Here is a 24,282-nt window from a genome sequence, read left to right as displayed (position 1 = left end):
GTCGAGAATATAGTGAAGGATGACTCATCCGACCATATAACTTTTTTCCACATCTCTGTACACCAGTGCCAATGGTTTTTGCACCACTGAACTCTCAAACATGCATTTGTTTTGTAATGAGGGGTTTATGCACTGCAACCATACTACAATATCCCTTTCTGTGTAGTTGTCGACGGACTGTTCTTGCTGACAGTCTGATCACGTTCTGCATTGACATTGTCAGTCACTTGCGGAAGAGTTGCTCTTCTGTTTTTCCTTACATAGTGCACTAATGCACGGTCATTGTCATCCAATGTACGCGTTCGACCACAAATTCCGACCCTATTCACTGATGTATTTCCCATAGATCTAAATTCAGATGTCACTTTAGTCACTGTTCCTACTGAAACACATTAAGCAATCTTTGTAACTGAAGCTCCTGCCATCCGTGCCCCAATAATGAACACTCTTTCAAAACCACTTAGATCTTTTCCTCTTGCCATCTTGATCCAAAATCGAGGTCAACCGAGCCTGCTCAGCATTTTTATTTATGCCATAGAGCATGAAAGGATGTTGAATTGGGTAATTGTATCATGTAGTACACATATATTGAAGCATCTGAATTAGTTATGTTTTAATCAAGCATCTAGATCTTGTAGCCTAACACAGCTTTTACATAAAAGCCTTGTGTGACTGTGAAACAAAGTTATGCATTGAACAGAGTGCCTAAAGCACTACACAGAACTGGTCACTTGGTAGAGGGTGCTCCTTAACACTACTCTATCTGAATGTGCATGTGTACTGTATGTGCTACAGGGGATGAGTCATTTGAGGTAAGAAAATTGCAACTCTTGCATTATTTGAGAAAGGGGGGTGAAGCACAACAGCAGAATGCTTTATGTATTTTGTATTTTGAGTTATGTGAATATTATTTTGACATTAGCACCACTGTTTTGGGCTATGAATAATTTAATGCTGTCTTTTTTTTACAGTTCACTTCAACAAAGGACAGATCCTAATAACTGATGTTATGTAGCCAGCTTACCTGTACATCACCAAAAAAAGAGTGAAAAGAAAAGAAGAACATGAAAGGATGCGTTTTTTTCAGATAACACAGCATCATATATACAGATACCATTTGTCCAGAATTTAATTCGTGACTACACCAAAAAAAAAAAAGCTTAAAAATCAGCAGCATAAAGACAAGACGTCCCGCTTTGAATTTCAGATTTCTTTTTGTCAAAAGTGTTCATACAAGCATCTTAGCCACTTTGCACAAAGAAAAGGCAAAAAAATGTACATAGAATTACGGTTGTGTGCCGATTTTCTTTCTTGAAGCGCAGTGCACATCATGCAGGCAATGCAGTACGCGTATGAGCGCATGCTTGAATTCTTGTATGTTTGTGCAGGTGCAGCTTTGCTGACCGCAGAAATTCCGGGGGTATGTTGGAAACATGAAAACGTAATTTCTACAAGCAATTAACTGCAGTAAATCGGTCGTCCTAAATTGTATCCGATATATTTCTCTTGCTCTCATTTAGCTAACAATTGCGTGACCAAACATGCACCAGGAACAACTGACAGCGTTTCCTGCCCGATAGCCCTTCCCCCAGCCGGTCCCACGCCCTTTCTGTCTCGCTGTTGCCGTATGCGTTTTGGGAGACAAAATAACTATCCCAGTCATTATTTTAAAGGGGTTTATTTTTTATTTTTAAAGGAAAAACGATGTCTCACACTATTGGAACGCCAGCCACTTCGCCGACATCTGACGGGAGCATTATGAATTTTGCTTTTACTCAATCTCTACAAGGGATGCTGAGGATTGCTCAAGTGGTGAGTGTGCCTTTTTCGTCGGGCATAGGTACGGTACTGCGCTCACTAAGGGCATGCAACGGACACTGGCATCGGCATTCGCAACGTTAATAGGTTTTCCGTATTTCTTCTTGGTAGGCAGTGTTTGCGCATAGTGTAGGCTATCCTGCAGACTCCTACTGATGTTTTCGTTTTGGGTTACTGTCCCATTCTCGTTTGCGACATTGGTGAAATGGGAGCTGCTAAGTTTATTCATATTAAAATTAATGTAAAAAATAAATAAAACGCCTGCATAGCTTTAGCTAACCTATAATATCGCCAATACGGTATGCTACTTTGGGATTTATTCCGTGGGTTAGAATATATTGCTAATAGCAGAATTGATTTTCAGGATATAATAAGGCCATCATGTTTTACTCCTTTTGGCTTATCCCGCAATGTGACATGTCGGTGTCATCCTGCAGCCATGCTGCTTTAATAGGTTGCGTAGCAGACGTGTTCCGCATCAGTTTGTTCCTGAAAAAACATGGCACCAATGAACATTAATTTCTTAATAAATGTTGACTATAGCTGTAGACTATAGTTTACAAATGTAAGCTATAAGGCACTTAGATTATAATGAATGTCAGCAATAAGCCATCCTCAATACGGATATCTAAAGGGCACATTCATGATAGCAAGTAACCAAATCATATACCAAATTATACGCCGCGCTTTTGCCTTCATTTTAAAGTGTGTAACTACAGTATAGTCCACGGCTGAGTAAAATGGTTTTCTACACACTCACTCACACACATCTCTGCATTTTATGTGCACTTATGAGCTCAGTCCATTATATTTAAGTTATGCCAAGCTGTAGTGGCAAGAGGATGGTTTTCAGGGCCCTGCCCATGAGTATGAGAGATCTGCTTACACCCACCAGACTATCCCCTGAGATACTGTGGAAAGAGGATACAAGGGAGGAGCAGCTGGCTGCATGCATGTTGTGGTGCTGCTTTTTCAAAAGATTAATAAGCCACAGACTCAGTGGCTCAATGGAGGGTTCAATAGCTAGGTTTTCAACAAACATCACTTGATGCTGAAGACCTTCCTCTTGAATCATGCCATAGAAACCACTCCTAACCAACAAAAAAATACAATTGGTCTGATTTAACCAATCTCACCTGCTCTAGATGTAGGGGAGTTGATGTTGTTGATGTGGGTCCACTCTAGCTGCCTGTAGGGAGCAAGGCTTTACTTAAAGGTTAACTGCATGGGTCAATCTCAGATGCTTTTTATGAGTTATTGTGAGATCTGTAAATATTTAAAGTCAGGATTTAAACAGACCCTTCATCCCAAGTTCTTGATTGAGAAATAAGAGTACATTTTACAGGTATCTGGGTACAATATTCTCACATTCAGGGCTTCTACAGGTTATGTGCTACTTGCCCAGTAAATTAATCTTGTTATTAATGCATGTAATTAATGTATGTTAATATGAAAATTATCATCTCAAAGCAAGAATACACTTAAAAAAGCTCTCACCTGTGGTCTTGCTGAAGCAAAATGTTACTACAAAGATAGAAGATTTGAGATTTGAGTTTGGTCCCTCAAAATGAGGTTCCCCAAACATTAGTACTTCCAGTTAAGTATTCCCTTCCTTTTATTTTCTTGTCATTTCTTTCCAAACCACTGAGACATTTCCCACATGATGTCAGAATAAACATGGTTTTAACTGCATTTACTAAATCTGAATTTATTTTGTGCTGTTTCATCTTCTGAATTAACTCTACACTCTCCCATAGTCCTATAGTTTGACCTAATTCCAAAATGCTGTTTTTTGTGGTGTGTGGGGTTTTGCCTCATTCCTCGATGCTGCATATTCAGCCTCAGTCTCCTTCCTTTTATCCTCTCTGAGTCACTTATATTTAGGCTCTTCCTCGCTTCTGTGTAAGACTATACTGCCAACACTCTTGTCCTTTCCTGTTTACTTTGTATAGAGAGTTTGTTCTCTTCTTCTCTCTCCAACCTTTCCTACAAACAGTTACCTCTGTATGGCCCTGGTTCAGGTTTAGGATGATAATGTACACTGTAAAATGTTCAGTGTTAAATAAACTCTGATAGTGTTCATCTCATCAACACTGGATTTATACAGAGCATTAAAAACTGTACTCTGCAGGGCTCCAGGGTGGCCATCCAAGGTGAGAGCAAGGGTCAGGATGCACTCTCATGGTCAGAGTCAGCTATTAATAACCAGGAGACATCAAATGTTGGGAGGGAACAAGAAACTTCTTGTTTGGATTCATTCACCAAGTGGGCAACCCTAGTACAGCGGTAGTAATACAGTGCCCTCCATAATGTTTAGGGCAAAGACATTTTTTTCTTGATTTGGCTGTGTAATCTACTATTTTGATTTAAAAATCAAACATTTCATGTGGTTAAACAGCAGATTCTCAGCCTAGAATCAAGACTAGATACTGAAAACTGTTTTATTCCTAAACTAAGGAAGCAATTGAACACACCTGATTAATAAGAAACACACGTGAAGTCATTTGTCCCAGACATTATGGTGCCCTGAAATGGGGGGGGGGGGGTTATTTATAAAAAGTGCTGTAATTTCTACATGGTGAAACCAAAATGTATTTAAAATATCCTTTAATAAAAGCTGAGAATCTATAGTTTAACCACACATTAATTGTTTGTTTAAAAATCTAAAAATTGTGGAGTGAAAAGCAAAATCTGTCTTTGTCCCAAACATTATGGAGAGCACTGTAGCTCAACCTGCTTGCACTATACTGCCTGGAAATTCTCCTCTGCAGATGGTGCTTCTGATCGCCTTCTTGCTTGTGTGCTGTGCTCCGGACTGGCCTGAGCATTACGCCTTCCGTTTCTTCGAGGTGGTCACCCTATGGTTCTTCTTCGTCTTGCTCATCTTCCTCCTCATGCACATCTTCAGACTTCATGGCAAAGTGCCCTACATTAACTGGGTGTTAACGGTAGGTGGTTCTGACTCAAGTTAGACTGAAATGATTTGTTGTTATTTGTGAATTTCAAACTCTTTCTGCAACGTATTCACATAGCTGTGTTGTCTATACTGAAACATCTTGCGACATTGTCTTGCCCAGAATGCCAACCCATAGTCCAGAGCTTTGACCTCTACATCTCACACTGCTTTAGGAAATAATGTGGTGTTTTGTTGTTCATTTTTGGCTATACTTGTATTGTATAACCCAATAAATAAAAGACCAAAATCTTTTCTTTCTTTATAGATAAAATTACTGTCAGTGTCACAGTATGGATTTGTAAGCATGCATTTGATGAAAAAGTAGGAATTGAGACTTGTGAGGTTGTGATTTCCTGTGCACTGTATCAGGAGTTCCTGCACTATGCTGTGGGGGCACTCCTCATCTTCATTGCTTCCATAGTGGCAGCCGCAAGCAGTTGGGGGCTCATGTCACTTGTCTTGGGATCAGTGAGTAGTCTGTTTTTTTTGCCCTTCTGTTAAAACGGATATAACATGTAGATTTTTAAACTTAAGGAAACATCTCTCTGTTAATCTTTCTTATGGAACAAATTCTGTAGTTACCAGCCACTGTTTTTCGCAATAAGTTCAGTTTGGTTTGAGTTTGGTTGTAGCCGTCCCCTTTAAATTCCAATTTTTAACAGGCATAGTATGATCATTACATGTTCAGCGTATGGCTGTTTTCATAAATTGAAAAGCTTTTTTTTGTGCAACTGGTATCACAGCAAGGTATTACATTAATGTTTCAAGTGATTTGGCATTAGTCATAGCTTCTTAAAAATATTAATTTGTTCAGTGTAAACACATAGCTCATAACTTTTCTTACACTAATATGGTAGCATTGTAACATTATATTCTAAAAAGGAGGTCAGAGAGATGCAGGAGAGGGAAATGTATGCAGAATTTTACCATTCAGCCTGACTTTCATCTAATGATAGGTATTTACTGACTTTTGTGATGGTAATGACCAATAACATTTGTCATTTTGTTTGCTAGTTTTCGGAAGGTGTTGTCATTATTTGAGTGGGACCATGGTAATTTTATTGTGGAAATGTGAGCTGAACATTGAATACAAGCCTCACAACCCTTGATTTATTTTACAGATTTTCGGGTTTATAGGCGCGATTCTGATGGCCATAAGCATACGGAAGTTACACAAGGTCATTACTGGTTCCAAGCAATCAAGTGAGTCCTTTCACGATGTGTTTCATCTGCTCATCAACAGTCATGTTGTCAGGCAACTTTGTGTTCCTGTGAGATAAATGACCAGTTAACATTAGTGTAAAACAATTCAGTAATCCAGTGGGAATAGAAATTGATAATCGTTTTTCATTAGAGCCAGATGGGAATCTGTTTTCTGTATAATACACAGTAACTTACTCTGCATTTCATTTGAGTATTTGAGTGATTTCATATTTAATTGTTTTACATATTGAAAAGGACATGTTAATTTACATATGCATATGTGATATACACATATTTATTTGCAAATAGTTTTTGTCATTTCAAAACTTTAGTTTACCATTCTTCAGAATGGATTGTGGCAGTGTGGTGCAAATTTTGGCGGAATGCCTTATATATAAACAACGTGAGACAGGTTAACACAATAATTTAATATCTCATGTTAAAACTAAACTGACAAGATTACAATAACAATAGCATACAATAAAATAGCAATTGCATTTTGAATGTGTCTCACAAATAGAACTGTCTGATACTAAATGTGGACCAAAAACATATTTTTTCCTTGAATTTACACTATATGATGGAGAAACCCCAGGCTTGACCAACTTTCTACATCAATTTGTAAATTCACAATAAGTAAATGAAAGAACAGGTGGAACTGTTTGCTTGAAAACAAAAACTAACTAGTTTCTGTTCTCTTTTAGGTTCAGCAGTTTAGAAGTGAGGCAGTAGATTTATTTTCTCCAAAGATCATCACTCTGTCTTCAAATTTCAGACTGAACTGCTTCACTTCAAGTGCCTCATCAAACACGTGGATCCACATTAACCGGGAACAATGCAATACCAAACCTGCCCACCAAGCACAGCCCACTGGTTATCGTGGGTAGTTTTGCTCATGGCAAAACTAACATCAGGCAAAATCAGTAGCTGTTATATGGCCTCAAAGCAATGTCAAAAATATTCAGATTCATAAATCAGTGTCTGTACGCTTGTAAAAATGTTTTGTACTTGTTAAAATTGTTTATACTTCTGAGGCTGTATTTGTGTTTGTAACATTCAGTCCACTCTCATGAAATACAAATTATGTCTCCAAACTTCCGTTTGTACCTGTAGCAACTACAGATTGAAATTTGCAACATTCCAAACCTGGGGACTGTTTTCAACGGAACCTCTTTTATAAAACTTGATTTACAGTGCTTTTTTGCACATGGTCTTGAACCACCTAACTGATTGCCAGCCGAGTAAAGGATATAACTAACCAATCAGAAATCAAAGATCTAACCAGCGGGTTCTTACTTCATCGGATTTCAATCGCCATAGCTATCCACCAACAGCAAAATAGGAAATAGCTATGCACAATGGCAAATGGAAATGGACCATGGACATTGCACCATCAAAGCTTTCATTTCAACAGTATATTTTCCAAATGTTACTATCAAGATTTGTGGTTCTACTGTACTTGAAACTAGCTAATTTATATATTTTTAAGAGTGCAAAACATTTTACAAGTGTATGGAGGATTATACACCAGTATGAATATTTCTGGCTGGTTTTGAAGCCATATTCTTGCTTGGTTTGGAATTTTATTCCTGATTTTTTGGTGGGCTAATGTTTGATTTGGTTGCACTGTTGTATAAAAAAGTATTTAAAAAACAAATAATATAAATAAAACAGAATTATCACAATATTAGATGTATCTGTCAGTGTGACACATTGTTCACACAAGTTATTTAGAAAGAAATATTCACTTACAATTTGGAATGTATTACTGCGGTGCTCTCTGTCCTATTCTAAAGTGAATTCAAAGCCTATGGTTTTTCAGACAAGCAATGGTACAATATATATTTGCTGCACGATACAGTATCACATCGCTTATAAAAATTGGTGCCTTTCACTTTGTTTTAAAATGCATTTATATGAGCTTGGATTGCTATCATCTCATCAAAGTGATTTTATTTTTTATCCAGTAGTGTGCCTTTGCTGTCTGAAGTAAAAGGAGTTCACTCTTAACACATTGTGAGACTATTTTATTCATATGTGAATTGGTTCAAACCTCTACAGAGGTTTACACTCTAAGTGGGTAAACTGCAGTGTACTATCAGTCATATTTCCATAGGAGATTGTTTTTTTAAGGATACCAACAAGTAATTATTTGCCCAAAGATTAGAATTCCAGTGTGCTCCTAGTGCAACTAGTGTGGACCAGTGACCAGTGGACTGGCCTTGGACTGCTTGACTACATGGGTTATCAAGACCGTAGGTTACCACTGATTACCAGCGATTATCCGATGTGAAGAGGCATGCAATTTTGTGGTTAGTGTAGTATTTTGGATGTTTGTAGCATCACAAGGTTTTCTTGACATAGATGACAAGAAGCAGAGAAAAACAAAAGGCAATGCTAGCCCCCGGTGAAATGTCTAGTAATTGCATCAGTGGAATGAGAGCTCTAGGGTTGATTTGGAAGATGGAGGCTGCTGAAAAATGTTTGATATTTACAGTGATGGATTCCACACTGTACTATAAGGTGGGAGGAGAAAGAGAGATGGATTGAAAAAATGTTTTTATTTATGGCACTTAAGTCATATGAAATCTTCCACTGCTATAATTCATTATAGGATTGCTTGGCCAGAACCAGACTTAGGCTCTACTGGATGTACAGCATTAACTGTGGAGAATGCAGATACATTCCAGAATGGATTCAAAAGCATTTCAACTGAGAAAATCTTCAGCATAGAAACTCAGCACTTGCAGTGCAGTTAAAACGTAGCTCCTGAATTCACCACGGAATTGCTTTACACCCAGTGTTCGAATTACGGCAGGGATTGGGGGGGTCTGACCCTGATCAGGAAGTGGGTGTGAACTGCGACTTTTATTAGTTTAAACCAGGGCACTAACTGATAGAGCAACTGGGAATTTCTTAAATCAGAGTAATTTCTTAAATTTATTAAAAGAAGCACAATTTTGTAAAGCAAAAATATACAGTACTGTGCAAAAGTCATAGGCCACCCATTATTTTATTTGTGACAAAGCTGGCCACTACTTTGTCATACAGAATAATTTAAAACCATCTGCTATATGGAGTATAACAAAAAGACATTTTAAAAAATACAACAGGGAATCTGCATGTTTTCCATAGAAACCACCTCAACCCTATTTCTTACAAAATGGCCTCCCTCCTGCTCCTCACACACCTGCTTTAAGAACAAATTGTAATCACCAGTAGGTGTGAAACAAGCCTTAATCAGTCACACATTTAGACCTTAGATGGTCAAAACATTTTTGTTCACAGTTAACAGTTTTGTTAATTGTTATATTAATTAAATATTAAATAATTATGGGACCCGCAGCATGTCTACTGACGGCCCGCTCCCGCCCGCAGTAGGCTAAATATGATAGTAAGTTTTGTCGGATCCGCCAGAATCGCACCCCAATGCAGACCTCTAGTGGAGACTTTTCTGTTAAATACATTTCCGATTATTGTCTGACACTGAAAAAAGGCTAGGCATACTGTACATGAGTGAAGTGGTAAAAAGGTGTAATTTGAGCTTTGTAATATGCTTTTAAATATATATTTGAGGGCATGTGTATATTTATCAACAGTGATGCTTTTACAAACAGATTCCTAAGGTATTAAGCAACAGACTAAAGCTCACTGTCAATTAAGCCCACAAGTTTTGTGTCTGTGCTGCTCTCCCTCCATCAACCAAGTGATGACAAGCTAGTGAGGCTATATTTGTAAAGGGAGCAGGGGACAAGGAAGCAGAAGACACCTCATTTCTCCTCTGAAGAAAGCAAGTGTTATGTTTTCAACAACCAGACGTATTTGAGGGAATCTTCCCAGAATGCAGCATGGCATGACAACCTCAACCATAGCTGCTGCCCGGGCAGGACAAAATGTTCTGATCTCACCAGAACTGGTACAGTACCTAATAAAATTAGGGTATACTCCAGCCGCAAAACCTGAACATATTCAGCAGGTCTGCATGGGATTAGACTCTTCATGAGCAGAGTATGCAACACAAGAGGACTGTTTAGAGCAGCATGCAGGATGACTGTGCAAATAACACTACAAAATAACCATTGACCTTGGAAAAAATAGCAATGTACAATACATCCTCTAGAAACCTTGCAAGAGTGGGCTCAGACTATATAAGGTAGAGTACAGATATGTTCCGGCATAAGCACATATATCCTGTGTGTTGTAGACCCGTTTTTTCTATAGAACTTGAGATCAGCTGTCTGAGTCACCACAAACTGGTACAGGAAATCTGCTGGCCTAAACAAACAAACCATAAGACAGCACTTTATTGCCTCAGGAAAACTAGTTTACTGATGATAAAATCCCTCCTTTTCTGGATGTGGTTGCTAGTCTTTTTGCACTTCTTGGTACCACAACAGCTTTAGCACTGAGCAAACAGTGTGGCTGTGTTTTCTTTTGACTAAGTCTTAATTTAAAAAAAGTTTTTTTGCATAGTTATACAACAGTAAGTTTCTCTTACCGATGAAAGGTACAGCCCACAAACTGTTAGTATTACAATTAAATACAATTTATGAGTCTTAGAGATGCCAATTATGAACTGGGAAGGTAAAAAAAAAGGTAAAAATGTAAGTGTACTGTTGTTGACAGCAGTTCAAATTAGAGCATTTAAATCCACCAGGAAAGGATTTGATCCACGTTTAAGTTTACCCCATGTTTATTTGTGTACCTTGTTCTAAATAAACAAGTAGAAAAACACTTTCACAATATTCACTGGTATTCAAATCACATTCAATATTTCACAGAATAAATAAAATTATATACATGAATGACAGAATTTAAAGGAATAACCGAATAAACTTTAGCATTTTTAAGTCAATAATATTAACCAACACACTGAACGCTGAAACGGGAGACCGGAACGTGCGTATTCCAACAAATAATAACTTATTCATTCAATATCAAAGCGAATAAACAACCAAATGCTAAATAACATGTAAATAAAATGTCAATATTCAATTTAAATAATTCAAGCCTTATTTTATGTTTAACAGAACTATAAGTTTTCAATCAGTCATTCTCAAATCAAAGATTCAGCCAACACGCAATAGTAAATTAAATGGCCTTTGCCGCCGTATCAGTTTGTCTTACAACTTTAAAAAAGCAAGTAAGTTCTAGCATTGTTATCGCAAACCAATAACAAGGACTATAAATCACATGAAATACACATGTGAAATAACTAAGTTGTGGTAGTTCATTTATAAATTCGAAAGGGTTGACATAGGCTAAAGGAAATTAAATGCCACAAAGAAAGTAAACGCTGCTAGCCTGAACACAATAGCCTACCTTTGATAACATGAATGCATTTATCAATTCCCGCACCTGTAAATAACAAAACGTATCCTCTTCAAGAAACAAATGAACTTGTACTTACATTCAAAGAAGCAAGGCAAACAAATAGGAGCGTGTATGTAACAACCTGTGCCTACACAATGATTAATAGGAGTGCCATTTTTAATTCCGACCCATGTGCACCTATTTCCCGGCCTCCGCTTTGGTGTTCCGTTGCTGTCCAAGATCCCGGAAAAGTGCGCTCCCAGAGGTGAAAGGACGGTGAACTTGCATGTAGTTACATTTACATATCTTACGCAAATATTTCTAGACCGGTTGATAAGCACGCAGTCAATTGTGGTTTCAACTCACAGAAATAATATCTTGTATGCTACCTTCAAACTAATTCAAGCATTCTTGACTTGTGTATTTTGTAGTTCTCAAAAACAGAACTACAATAATGGCAGCAGGCTGTCACTGTGTTTGTGGCTTCCCTAATGACCCACATTATTATGACAAGATACTAGAAAAGCAATAACAAAATTATGTAATTTTATACAACTAAAAAAGACAAATAACTATGGTATTAAAAATTCATATTTGTCAGATTCTGGCTGGAACCACACATTTCACAGGAGAGCATGTGCTTGGTTGGACGCTCTGAAATTGGCTAAGGTAGTGGCAGTGATGACACTAGCCTAGAATTACAATCATACATTACACATTGTGAGAATACCTGGGGCTAAAAGTTTAGCTACAGTCCACTCTGTAAGGAACTCATTGTAGGCACCCTTATTTCTGAGAAGGTGGTCAGGCTTACAGTAAGATTTGTGGCTTTCAACACTGCAATCAAGCTTCTCATTCTCTGAGGCAGTGCTGTGGACAGTGTTCTACAGATCCTGGCTCCTCTTGCCACTGTATCCATCACAATTGCAACCCTGGAAAACAACATCTATTCTTCCATATGAAACAGTAAGACACAAGTATACATTCAATAATGATAACTCCAATACTGAAAACATTTATATTTATACTAATTAGTTTATCAGGAGCATATTACACTCGGTTGAATGGTGACAGAACATTCTGCGAAGTGATGTCAAGAGTTTATGTTCAGCTACCAGAAAATGAAACCCAGGCAGAAATGACAGCACAAGTTTGACTCTGGGGAACTGTGGCTGCCTTGCACTCACTCAGACTTACGAGGTCTGCGTGCGCATCCCGTTCTAGAGGAAACGAGCGGGACAAGCTGCGCGTGCTCAAACGGAATCTTTTAGTTTTAGTTTATTTATTTGACGATTCACTTTCAAAGGACAATTACACGGTTGCAAACACCAATGTACATGCACAATTAAAAGAGCATCAAGGATAACACAAAAAAGTCACAAGAGTTATTCCCATTGTGGTCCTTGCTGTAGCTAGATGTCATGGAGGTGTGTGTGCGTGCGTGTACGAGATGGTGGAGTACGGCATTAGCGGCATATAAAAGCACAAAGACATCAATATACAGTGAACATTTACATTGGGCATTAACAGGCCTTGTTTTGACAAAAGGTTAAAATACACACTTCCTATTATACAAAAAAAAAAACTACTTTACAGGGGTACATTATCTAAAAGCCAGTGTTTCAGTTTAGCCTTAAACATGACTGGGTTTGTAGTCTGTTTGATGATATTAGGAACCTTATTCCAATCCTAGGCACTCGAGTATCTGAAAGAACTTTTACCCATCTGGCTACTAATCCTTACCAGCGTCAGATTTTCTACACTAGACCTGGTGTTCTGCCTGTGAGCCCCTCTGACCTGCGGGAAGAAGTTTAATAAGTAATTTGGGGCTACACCACTTACGATTTTGTAAACCTTTTGTTTTAACTGTGTCGCTCTGGACTCCACAGGGAGCCAGTTTAGCTGCATGAACTGGTTCCTCCCTATGTGTTCTCGTGGACCGAGACCTAAGACCACTCTAATCAGTTTATTTTGGGAGACCTGAAGTTTTATCTTCCATAGCTTGGGCAGATTACAACCAAATGTCTGACTGCAGGATCTGTACAAATGGCGTAGTACCTCTGGATTATGCCTGAAACTTCCCCAAAGGTATCTGCCTTGAAGAACAGTGCATGACATGCAAGTGTAAAGCCAATGTAAAGCAAACCCTTCTTAATTCTGCAAATATGTGAGCAGATTGTTAACTTTTTTAAGATTGTTAAAGGGTGTTTGTAAAACTTATCTTTGGACTTTGGGATTAGCAAGCCTTTTTGGTGCATGACCATTACCTACCAGCCAACAGTATGATGAGACTGAGCGTGATGGGAGCCAAAAGAGTAGGTAAATTTTAAATCATGTTAATACCTGGACAGATGTAAGGTATTACCTCAGGTCATAAAATACACAGGCACATGACTCGGATAATCAGCACCAATCTTCACCAGTTTTTCTCCTGTATCTCATTGTTTTTCCAATTGCCAATTTAGACAAACTGGAGCTACTGCAATGTGTTCAAATCTGTTTTACAAGGCTAACAAGGACATGAATTAAGGGGACCCAGACTGGTCAGTTTCACAAAACAGGAAATAAAAATGCAGAACAAACTGAAGTCCAAATAAATACAAGTTTATTGAATGATTACAGACCTGATCCATTGAAACATCACTACAATATTTGAGATAATAGACCAATCATTTTCAAGTTTAATGATGACTGTACATTCTGACGAGGCTGAGCCCTGCCCCCCTCCTGCTGTTGCTGAGCAACCGCTAATTGACTATGAATAATGCTATATATTGTTTTACTTCAGTGCAACTACAGGTGATAAGACCCCTGAAACAAACTGACCTCAGAATGGAAACTAATACTTATGTGGTCACTTGTAGTGCATCGTTCAATATGTCTCCAAGTAGTACAGTGCCCCAGATGAGAACTGAGCTTAAATTAGCTGCAGACACATTTCAATAGATACACTGTTAAATGCTCATTAAAAGGCACCTAGATTTGTTCCATGAAAACAAGCCAGGGAAAGCTTTTTTGTTGGACACTGGACAGGACAAGTACCAACAACTCTACTTTAAAAGACCCATGTCAACAAGCAGTGTTCCTTTTCATCCAAATTAATGCATTCCCTGATGTTCTGTTTTTTGTTTTCTTTTTCTCCGCAAAATGCATTAATGTTCCAATAAGATTCACAATAAATGTTGATAGCAAAGTTAACCAAATATAATTTTTCAGTGAACAACCCTGGGTGCCCTTTTTACACTTTCCAGTGAGTAACTTTTTAAATTCAGAATTACCTTCTTAATTACATAGTAGTTGGTGAGTCATATACTTTCAGGCTTGTCTGCAGTCAAATTAGAGGGAAAAGTTCAATTTGAGCAGTAGGTCATGTGTACTCTACAACTTGGCTGTAGACAAATATAACTGGTTCAATGCAAACCCAACATGTTAATAGGATATTATTTCATTATTTCTTTCAGAAAAATGTAAAACTGCTCATCAATAAATTGCCCATATTACAGATTCCCTTTATAAGATTTTTTTTTTTTTGCAAGTTATGTCGTACTCCTTTGGTTAATATAACATGCATTTCCAAGTGAAGCCAATTTAAGCAACAACACAACACTGGCCTGCTGGGGGGTTCAGACAAACCTCCACCTTAAACTGGCTGCTGCCCATCACTCCAGCCTGAGATCATCTGAGAACCACAGAGGCCATTGACAAAAGCGTGTCTTACTGATGCCTAAACACCACCTTCATTCTGACAAAAACAAATGACTGCGTCTACAGGACTCTGTGGCCGCATTCAGCGGGGACTTGAGGTCACAGGCCTTCCGTATGCCCTTCAGTGTGAGCTAGCACTCCTGCTAGCTCTCCTGCTAGCACTCATCGCTCTCATTTCTTTCCAGGTTTTCCTTTCCGCACAGAACATTAAAAAGAGAGGCCAGCGAGCGGGAGAGGTCCTGCTGGCCCGTCAACATAAAGTCTGAATTTACTGTTCTGCTCTGCAACGGGCTAGTGCACTTGCAGAAAAAGAAGACAAAGATGAAGTACAATATGAAGGATAAGGGAGAGGCAGACTTGGGTGGGACGATGCAGAGTTTGGGGGTGGGGGTGGAGGAGGGGTTGTTCTTTTCCCGCCCGGTCTTCAGGACTCGTCGTTTTCGGCAGGCGGTGACGAGGACGTTGGGGACGACGTGTCCATTTCGGATTTGCTGGAGATGCGGTCTAGCTCGGCCTGCACGTCCGTCAAGCCCAGCTTCGAACCTTGGGGAAGGGGAATGAGGAGCATGCTTTAGGACAGAGCACATAGCCATAAAATGGCACCATAGAGAAGCTTGAGTTTACAAGGTGGCATCTAAATCTGGAATTAAATTAGGATTGAGAGAGACTCCATTTCATAAGAGAATGTGTATGCAAGGCTCTGGAAATGACTGAGCTCACTTAGGTAATTGCACCATGTAGAATTCATGCAGCCTAAACACTATTTATCACTGTACCAAAAACTGAATTCAGGTCAACACGGAAGAATACATACTGGACTGAAACAAAAAGCACTGCATCATGGTGTCTTTGCGTGAGGTTGAGTCTGAGCATGGTGTCTTTGCGTGAGGTTGAGTCTGAGCTTGGTGTCTTTGCGTGAGGTTGAGTCTGAGCATGGTGTCTTTGCGTGAGGTTGAGTCTGAGCATGGTGTCTTTGCGTGAGGTGGAGTCTGAGCATGGTGTCTTTGCGTGAGGTTGAGTCTGAGCATGGTGTCTTTGCGTGAGGTTGAGTCTGAGCATGGTGTCTTTGCGTGAGGTTGAGTCTGAGCATGGTGTCTTTGCGTGAGGTTGAGTCTGAGCATGGTGTCTTTGCGTGAGGTTGAGTCTGAGCATGGTGTCTTTGCGTGAGGTTGAGTCTGAGCATGGTGTCTTTGCGTGAGGTTGAGTCTGAGCATGACTGCACATTGGCACATTCACACACAGACACAGCACTGCCGACACACAAATGGTTTCAGAAGGGAGGGGACCGAACGGGAGCATTCGGCTACATTCAGCATTCGGGGTTCTGGACGACTAACCACACAAGAGACAAGATAAGAGGGTACACTGAACAGAAAGATGGATAATGGAGGACAAATGAAGATTTAAAGATGGAGGAAAAATCCAAAGGAACTTAGAAAATGCAAGATGCAGTGGATCAAGTGGCACATGATCAAACTGGCATTCAGAAATGGAAAAATGAGAAGGGGGGGGGGCTGAAATGATGCAGGGATAGAAATTAAGGGCCCATAGCTGGGGCCGCCCATTTGAAAAACGCTAAAGAAAGAAAACGTGACATCAACACAGACCTTAGCGGGGCCAGCATCCTGTAACTGACACACAGGAGGTGGAGAGTAACATTAACACCTAATGAGAGTCATCTGGGAAGATTAATGCATGTGAAATGGTGCTTAGTAATGCTGGACTCTGGACATTAGGGATGCAGGTAAGATGATAGACGGACATTGCTATTCTGCCTTTGACTAAAGCTAGTTATCTCAATAGCGGCTCATAAAATCCAACATACATAACACAATGTGCAAAAATGTCACAGATTGAAGCAAAATGAAGGTGTCAACTAAACATGCAAGTATCGTATTGTGTTAAATCCTAAATGGCTTTAACACTGCTTGTGTAGCTTAGTAGCTGATAGTTCTATCTAAGTGTTTTTACATTTAAATATACATTTGATTAGCCACACCATTCTTGCTATTTCCATCTCTGGATTCAAGAGTTCTGATACAATGTCGCTGATACGACATGGAGAAGACACTTTGTAAGGAAATTTAAGCAAGACGCTAGCAAAAAAAATAAATTATTCATAAGAATAATGCACCTGGTGAATGTCAAAATCAATGTGAACCCCTCCATACTGGAACAGTAGAGACAGTAAAGTAAAAAATGTTTTGTGTTTGAGGGACTCATTTTCATCATGACAACATATTCTTTCAATGTCCTTCGACGATTATGGACAGAAAAAAGAAAGCTGACAGTTAACAATAAATCATCATATGACAGAGAAGGTAGATTTAGGAAAGCATGCTATGAGCTAGCCATGTGCTAGCAGCCTGATAAACATTGTAAATTACTCAATAGGTTATGGTTATTCTGTTAAATGCTTCAGTAACAACATATTTCGGACTGGTTTCCCACTGCGTGTTGTACCTGACTTCCTGACGGTCCCAGGCGTGTTCCCTCCTCCCCCTGATGGACTACCGCCTGGCCCTGGAGACCCCGCTTTCTTGGTCAGCAGGCTGTTGAAGAAGTTGGCCAGGACCCCCTCACTTGTCTGTCCACCTGTCAGCCACCAGGGGGAGACAAAACTATCAGAAAGGTACCGTAAAGTCCAAAAACGCAGGCTTGGTTTAAAATTGAATGAGGAAGAGAGAGTAAAGGAGAAAAAGCGGCTTGCAAGAAAAAAGCCAGAGGAATAGAAGGCCGCAATCCCAGAAGTGCTTCACTGAGCTCCTGTTCTTTCCCCTGTTTGGAATGTACAGATGCAGGCACAGAAGGAAGAGCAGGAGAGGGACTGGGAATCATAAATCCATAAATGCACGCTCATATACACACCTTTCATACTGGGATCAATCTTCTTGGTACCTGATTGCATGGGCATGACGTTAGCCACGTTCGATGCTGCAGAGCGATTCGTCGTTCTAGGGGATCCACCAGGGGCTCTGCTGGCGGTGTCCTGCTCGGAATGGGAAAGGGCGTGGTCAAAGGGGGTTAAAAAACAAACACATGCCCAACGGCATGTAACAGACACTCATAAATATGTGCATATCTAATGTATCTAAATAAGAATTATTTTGTAACATTGTGTACCTCTGCATTCATTATGTACATTATGTACACTTTCACAAAGGTATGACTATAAAACAGTTGAACTGTGTCTGTTTGACAAAGGAAGAATGAAGGCAATTCATACTAACCACTGGCCGTCCTGCAGAGGCGGGAGGCTGTTTTGCTAACAAGGACTGAAAGCAGAGCAGAAACAGCGCCATTTCAGTGGAAGGACACTACATCAATATTAAGAGGCACGGGACTTCACTAATCAAAATAACCAAAAATAATCATAGTAATGACCAGCTTGAGGTTAAAGCACTGGCTCTAAACATTACCCTCGGCTTGCCAAAAAGTCAAATGACATTCAAAGCATGTTTGACACAATTAACCATACTTTTGAGTTTCTTCAATAAACAGACATTTGCTTGTGCCATTTTTATAGAGCATACAATATCAAAACCCAAAATAATCATAAATAGTCTCAATTACCTGGAGCTTTGATAGAAACACTTGGTCATCTTCTGCATTTATTTCCTTTTCATGTACAAACTGCAATAAATATAATACATAAAACGGGCTGAGAAGACTGCCAGATGCGTTACTGACATTGACATAATTCAAAATAACAATATTAGAAATGCCCATTTTGAGTATGACATGATATATTGTTCTTTTGGCATTTAAAATGCATTACATGTTGCTGTTGTGTTGGACATCAGAAAAAAAGCCAGATAGTGGACATTTTTGGATATTTAGTGTTTTCATAAAAATTCCCAATCAATGTACCAGAGTATCTGACTTCCCTAAGCACAAAACATTTTAATGGCTAAAAATAACCATTGACGAAAAAAGGGAGGAAATCCAGTATTTCTAGAATTTGGTCGGTTCTTGATTACCATGCTTTATCGGGAATAACCACACATTGATTAGACTGGCCTTCCCAACTTTCCTTCTCCCTCATCTCTAAAGCCGGACTGCAGGGAGATTCAGTAAACCTCGATTCACAGGGAGCCTTTTCACTTCAAATCAGACTAAGGGACACCAGCTGGCTTTCCACCCTCTCTATCGGGGACAGTGAATTTATGGCACAGACCAGACCAGTGGAAATGGAGTAGCGAAGGGTAAATAACACAGGATGTGAGCGGAGAGAGTAAAGATCAGGATGGGGGCCAAGGGAAATATTCCAGCACATCTCAAATGAGCGCACACATTACCTTCCTGACAGATGGCTTTACTATCACATCTTCGAACGCGTCCTCCGCTTTTATTGTCTGAAAGTTTTCGTGCAGGATCGCAATTTTTTTTTCGTTGTCCCACCCTGCAGGACTGAAAGGAAGAAAGCATGACCATACCACCGCCAGGGAAGCATGACCATACCGCCGCCAGGAAAGCATGACCATACCACCGCCAGGAAAGCATGACCATACCACCGCCAGGGAAGCATGACCATACCACCGCCAGGAAAGCATGACCATACCACCGCCAGGAAAGCATGACCATACCACCGCCAGGAAAGCATTACACAAATGTATAGAAGCACCACTGTGAAAACCATCCATAGACTGTTTTTTTTTTTTTTTTTTAATATATATTTTTTTAATTAAACCTACAATTCGACCTGAAAACCAAAAATGTATAAAACCTGGGTACTTACATGAAAACTGCATCTTTCTCCACAATTTGAGCAGGCAAGTTGAAAGGAAACCCGTATAACCTATGGACGAGATATTTATACAATAAATCTAAATTTTTACTCTCCTTTACTGAAGTGTAAAGTAGTGTTGCCCCATCTGCACAGCCACAGTCAAGTAAAATATAGTTAGTCTTATTTGCACGGAAAAAAACAACTTAACAGTTCACGCTAACAACCTCCAAAAATTCCCACAGCTGCAGCTACATTGGCTTAGTTACACGATAACTCCCAGGCCAAGTCACGCACTTCTGACAGCTGTGGCACACACCTGTGCCCTGTTCAGTAGGCAAAGCACTACAGAGCTCAAATTCAAATTCATTTGAATGAATGTCCTGTTCCATCAGTCAGGCGAACGCAGTTGTATTCACTAACATCAGTTTCATCAATCTCAATACACAGACAGCCAGCTTTTTTTCAAAACCCATAAATACACATGGCGGGTTTTCTTATGATATATTATGTTTGTAGTTTAGCAAAAGTCTGTGAAGTTAGTCTTTAAAATACTGTATATTAATGCAGTATTCTTCCTATGTTTTCAATTTCAAATTTTTGCTAACAGTTAATAAAAATGCAAATAACCAGTGAAGATATGATCAAAGTTTTAGGTTATTTCCGTGGCACTCAGTGAAGCACAGAATTCTGATTTCATGTTGAGCAACACTTAGAGTATGCAGACTCCACAACCTGATTATGACCTTCAGTACTTTCACTACTCGGTACATTCATTTCTTGGGAAACCTCCAGACTAATAGTGAGTGTTGTCGTGCTTCCAAATGCCATGGAAGTGCACCATGGCACTCCTGGACTAACGGCCATTCTGGCTCTGAGCCCAGCATTCCACCATTCATTTTTAAAGGATACACTTCAGGCAGAAGCGGCGGATGTGAGACTGGATGAAGTCGAAGTGCTCGTCTCTGTAGTCGTGCTCCTTCTCCAGCCCGCTAATCGCATCGCACTGTAGAGAGGGTGATAAAGAGCAACCTGCAACACGCATTCACACAGCAGGTAGAAAGAGGAATAATGCTTAACTTTGTCCAAAATGCTCAAACAGCAAAGCATCTAACAGGCCATGCTTAAAAAGCTATATGCCATTCAAACATACTAGCAATAAAATATACAATGGACAATCCCAGCGAGTTCTCTCTAGGCTGCGGAAAGGAACGACATTACCAACTATTTAAAGACATGAGGAAGAGAGCCTTTGTCTTTTGAAGGGGGGGGGGGGGTGCTGGGTCACAGCCCAAGTGATCGCTCTTGGTCCCCACCTTTGTGCACACGACCACCATCGGCACGCCCAGGTTGTGCGTGAGGGTGTTGTCCCCCAGGGGGAGCACAACGCTCTCCTCGCCCCCGTCTGCCATGTTAGGGTTTCTCCGCTGGGGGGAGACATTGAGGTTGCTCCCTGGTTCTGTGTACTCCTGGAACTGCCTCACCACTGTAACAGCACACAAGGAGTTGGGGGTGATGGTTTATGGAAGCTGGAGTGATTACACCGAATAAAGCTTTGTTTAGGATTGACAAATATAAAGTAACCTCACTAAGATGCAGAAAAAGCACAGGACGATGTCCCACACACCTGACTATGGTATTACACATTTCCCCCTTACTGCTGCTTGCTGTGAGAATTCATATATTTTGAGCTGCGTGGAGAGCTAGCAATTCCCCATTTACAACAGCACACCTCAAAGCTGATTTTTTATTTTGATTTTTTAATAGTGTCTCTTCTGAGAGAAAAGTCCCCCTTTCACACACGTTTTTGTTCCATTTCCCTCAGATCCTCTGGGGGGACCCTCAGCTTGTCGATGTACTCTCGGATGACGCTGGCCCACTTCTGCAGGGAGTCCAGGGCGAACCAGGGCCTGGACATGTCAACCACCAGCAGAGCGATGGTATCAGCCAGGTTCTCCAAGGAAACGGCAAACTTCTGCAGGCCCTTGTGAAAGAGGTCACCGTCCAATATCCAGGCATTACACATGGCGTGGTCTGAGGAAAACGACAAGATACGTACAAATAAACAAGACAACAGTTGTGTACAAATACCTCCTTGCACTTCAAATTGACAACAAATAAAAATCAAGGATGCTAAAAAATAAACTGAAGGAAAAGGGAAATTACTGTTTTAAAAAGCTGTTTCCATGGGAAATAAATTATCTTATAAGATTAAAAAATAACAATAAAATGTGGACAAACAAGGAGCAGGTTGGTCACGAGCGCACCAAAATGCATCTTTTTTTATTTTTTTATTTTTTTAAAGGATTTGGATTTTCCATCACAAACTCTAATGCTCACACTTGTACATATTACACAATAAAATGTGTATTGTCTGAAGAACACAGTACATTACTGATGCATATATATTACGTTCCTCCCCATTGTGGAACACAATGTAAGGACTGGCCTGTAAGCAGCATCAATAATAGAATGCGCATGCTTACCATCAATGTCATCATCGTGAACATTAAAATAAAGGTACTCCAGCCCCCTCCCTTTCATGTAATCTTCTATGCCCTGGAGTTTAGCAACCAAAGTGGTTTTGCCTGCCCCATCTTCACCTGAAAACGTGAAAGGGGAGAGTGGGAATATATTTTGTGTAAGCCCACCTTTAAAACAGTGTTAACAACAAACCAGTAAAGGCAAAAACGTCAGAGTGGTACAATATAGCATTTGTCAAAATCACTGAATTTACACTGAAGATAGTTTATTCTTGGACAGTATATATTCTAGAAGGAAGAGTGCCCCCTGTTGGCCTACCAAAAGCACTTCTAGCGGCAGACTGATTTTCCCAGATCTCCCAACCAAACCCAGCCCCACTTTAGCCTCGGGCATGAGAACAACGATATGGTATGGTTGCAGGCTAACAGCGTTTACAACATTGCACGCAATAAAGGATGTACTGCAATACACCTACATATTTTGCAAGCTATGCACTATATAGAAATAAATAGTATTTCAATTTTCTTTTCTGATAGTCTTGGTTGCCATCGGCTACATTTTAAGTCAAAAAATATTTGGAAACATTTTACAATCAATATTGTTAAAAATCTCAATTTAGCATACTAGCTAAATAGCTACGTACAGAGACACAAAACTACAAGGCCGAACGTCCCTGTTAACATTACCTTAGCTCTATTGTACATTTGTAGCTACTCAATTGGTTTTGCAGTAGATTGTGCAGGGACCAGTGTAGCCTACTGCAGTGGGACATCTACATCCTACACTGATTAACATCTAATTGGGGATTATCTAGCTAGCACGCTGCTTGAAAGATCTGTCTCAAGTGTCTGTGATCCAGTCTGAAAAAGAACATGGGAACACCCTATCAGTGCAAACCATGCAATGATTCACCAAGCAGCTTATCAAGACGCACCGCATAAAGCGCGTTTTATTTCCGAGCAGACAAAGGAATGATTTACAGCTATAGTTCTCCATATTAGCAGCAGACACCATGGCAAACGTACGTTTGTTGTATTACACATAAGACAATGCATTAGCTAGATGGCTAACAACAGCCGACTGTGGCTAGTCAAATAGTCAAATGCTCTGGGCCAGCCTAGTAATACATTACGCCTACTTTAGTGGAGAAAAATAGCACACTCACCCAAAACAAGGACATTTTTTCCAGATGGTAGCTTTGATCGAGAATGTGTTGATACCTCACTCAAAATTGATGACCTGTGCGTGAAATAATAATAGCAATAAATCCTGACATAATCACGGTCATTTATACAACGTGATTTGATGTCACCATTCATGGGATGGATCAGCCCTTCGTTAAATTGTCATAAGCTTGCAAGCTAGCTAGCTAAAAGACACACACGTTTAATAGTAGGACGCGCATTCCTTTAAGCGTAGCTATGGCTTTTCTTTGCGTGCAAAATACTTGCTCACCATAAATTCTGTCCATCATCTTCCTCCCCGTTTTGTATTTCCAGATTGCTGTTATTTACATTAGAGTTGGTGGATGTTGATGCACCTCTCCCTATAGCGGCCATCTTCACAGGCTAGTGACACCCGCCAAGATTCCCGGATGTGAAGCGCAGACCGAGTACGTTAGACAGGGGTGGAGTAGCTGTATGTCAACATTTGTTTGTTAATTGCAGCTGGGTAGAGCGAGGTGTGACTCAACAAAAACAAACCAGACAGTTATTTTACCCACATATGATTAACCATGCTGAGGTTAATCTTCTCATTAAAGAGCGAATCCTCTGTTTTTAAAAGTTGGCTTCGAATATTGTAAAATAAATGTAAGCCAATCTGTGACATGTCAGTCTGACGGCTTGACGGCGGAGATTTAAGCGTATTCTTTGTTGAAGTGGATGCTGTGAATTTTTATGATTCGTAGTATCTCGTTCCGGATGCATGTGCACGTAGCCTACGGTCAATGCTTATTACAATTAAATAGACTGTAATTATATAATAAAGTATATCTACTTTTTATTTCACTTCAAGTGTTCCTTTATTTTAGGCTATACTCTACAAAATGATTGCATACACTCACAATGTTTAAGCA

The 24,282-nt window shown here is 39.8% G+C and overlaps 2 protein-coding genes across 4 annotated transcripts; one reads left to right on the top strand and one right to left on the bottom strand.

The window, feature by feature from the left end:
• The first annotated feature begins 703 nt into the window (after positions 1-703).
• On the top strand, positions 704-7,667 carry LOC118233665 (CKLF-like MARVEL transmembrane domain-containing protein 7). Of its 2 annotated transcripts, none has more exons than XM_035429481.1 (6): positions 704-812; positions 1,697-1,812; positions 4,590-4,766; positions 5,144-5,242; positions 5,896-5,977; positions 6,682-7,667. In XM_035429481.1, the coding sequence occupies exons 2-6, from the start codon at positions 1,705-1,707 to the stop codon at positions 6,693-6,695; spliced, it is 480 nt and encodes a 159-aa protein (XP_035285372.1). In that variant the 5' UTR covers positions 704-812; positions 1,697-1,704; the 3' UTR covers positions 6,696-7,667. The 2 variants fall into 2 exon arrangements, with proteins under 2 accessions (XP_035285372.1, XP_035285373.1); XM_035429482.1 differs by lacking the exon at positions 704-812 and adding an exon at positions 1,330-1,420.
• A 6,211-nt stretch (positions 7,668-13,878) lies between these two features.
• On the bottom strand, positions 13,879-23,819 carry dync1li1 (dynein, cytoplasmic 1, light intermediate chain 1). Of its 2 annotated transcripts, none has more exons than XM_035430957.1 (13): positions 23,661-23,819; positions 23,371-23,444; positions 22,208-22,324; positions 21,525-21,755; positions 21,038-21,207; positions 20,634-20,727; positions 19,734-19,869; positions 19,294-19,405; positions 18,569-18,628; positions 18,226-18,270; positions 17,864-17,984; positions 17,459-17,590; positions 13,879-15,538 (listed from the first exon to the last, which is right to left on the bottom strand). In XM_035430957.1, the coding sequence occupies exons 1-13, from the start codon at positions 23,762-23,764 to the stop codon at positions 15,420-15,422; spliced, it is 1,515 nt and encodes a 504-aa protein (XP_035286848.1). In that variant the 5' UTR covers positions 23,765-23,819; the 3' UTR covers positions 13,879-15,419. The 2 variants fall into 2 exon arrangements, with proteins under 2 accessions (XP_035286848.1, XP_035286849.1); XM_035430958.1 differs by having other exon boundaries at positions 17,894-17,984; positions 23,661-23,817.
• Positions 23,820-24,282: the final 463 nt, after the last annotated feature.

Source organism: Anguilla anguilla, chromosome 8, assembly GCF_013347855.1.
Source record: "Anguilla anguilla isolate fAngAng1 chromosome 8, fAngAng1.pri, whole genome shotgun sequence".
Taxonomy (NCBI): domain Eukaryota; kingdom Metazoa; phylum Chordata; class Actinopteri; order Anguilliformes; family Anguillidae; genus Anguilla; species Anguilla anguilla.
The sequence above is the reverse complement of the archived record's forward strand: the minus strand, read 5'-3'. Positions and strand labels throughout refer to the sequence as shown.

Excerpts from the sequence above, each read along its gene's own strand:
- LOC118233665 (XM_035429481.1), top strand. The coding sequence starts at position 1,705 with ATGTCTCACACTATTGGAACGCCAGCCACTTCGCCGACATCTGACGGG. Across the intron at positions 1,813-4,589 it reads TGCTGAGGATTGCTCAAGTG|ATGGTGCTTCTGATCGCCTT; the intron begins GTGAGTGTGCCT and ends TCTCCTCTGCAG. Across the intron at positions 4,767-5,143 it reads ACATTAACTGGGTGTTAACG|GAGTTCCTGCACTATGCTGT; the intron begins GTAGGTGGTTCT and ends GCACTGTATCAG.
- dync1li1 (XM_035430957.1), bottom strand. The coding sequence starts at position 23,764 with ATGGCCGCTATAGGGAGAGGTGCATCAACATCCACCAACTCTAATGTA. Across the intron at positions 18,629-19,293 it reads TAAAGCCATCTGTCAGGAAG|TTTGTACATGAAAAGGAAAT; the intron begins GTAATGTGTGCG and ends TATTTATTGCAG. Across the intron at positions 15,539-17,458 it reads TGGGACCGTCAGGAAGTCAG|GTTCGAAGCTGGGCTTGACG; the intron begins GTACAACACGCA and ends CCCTTCCCCAAG.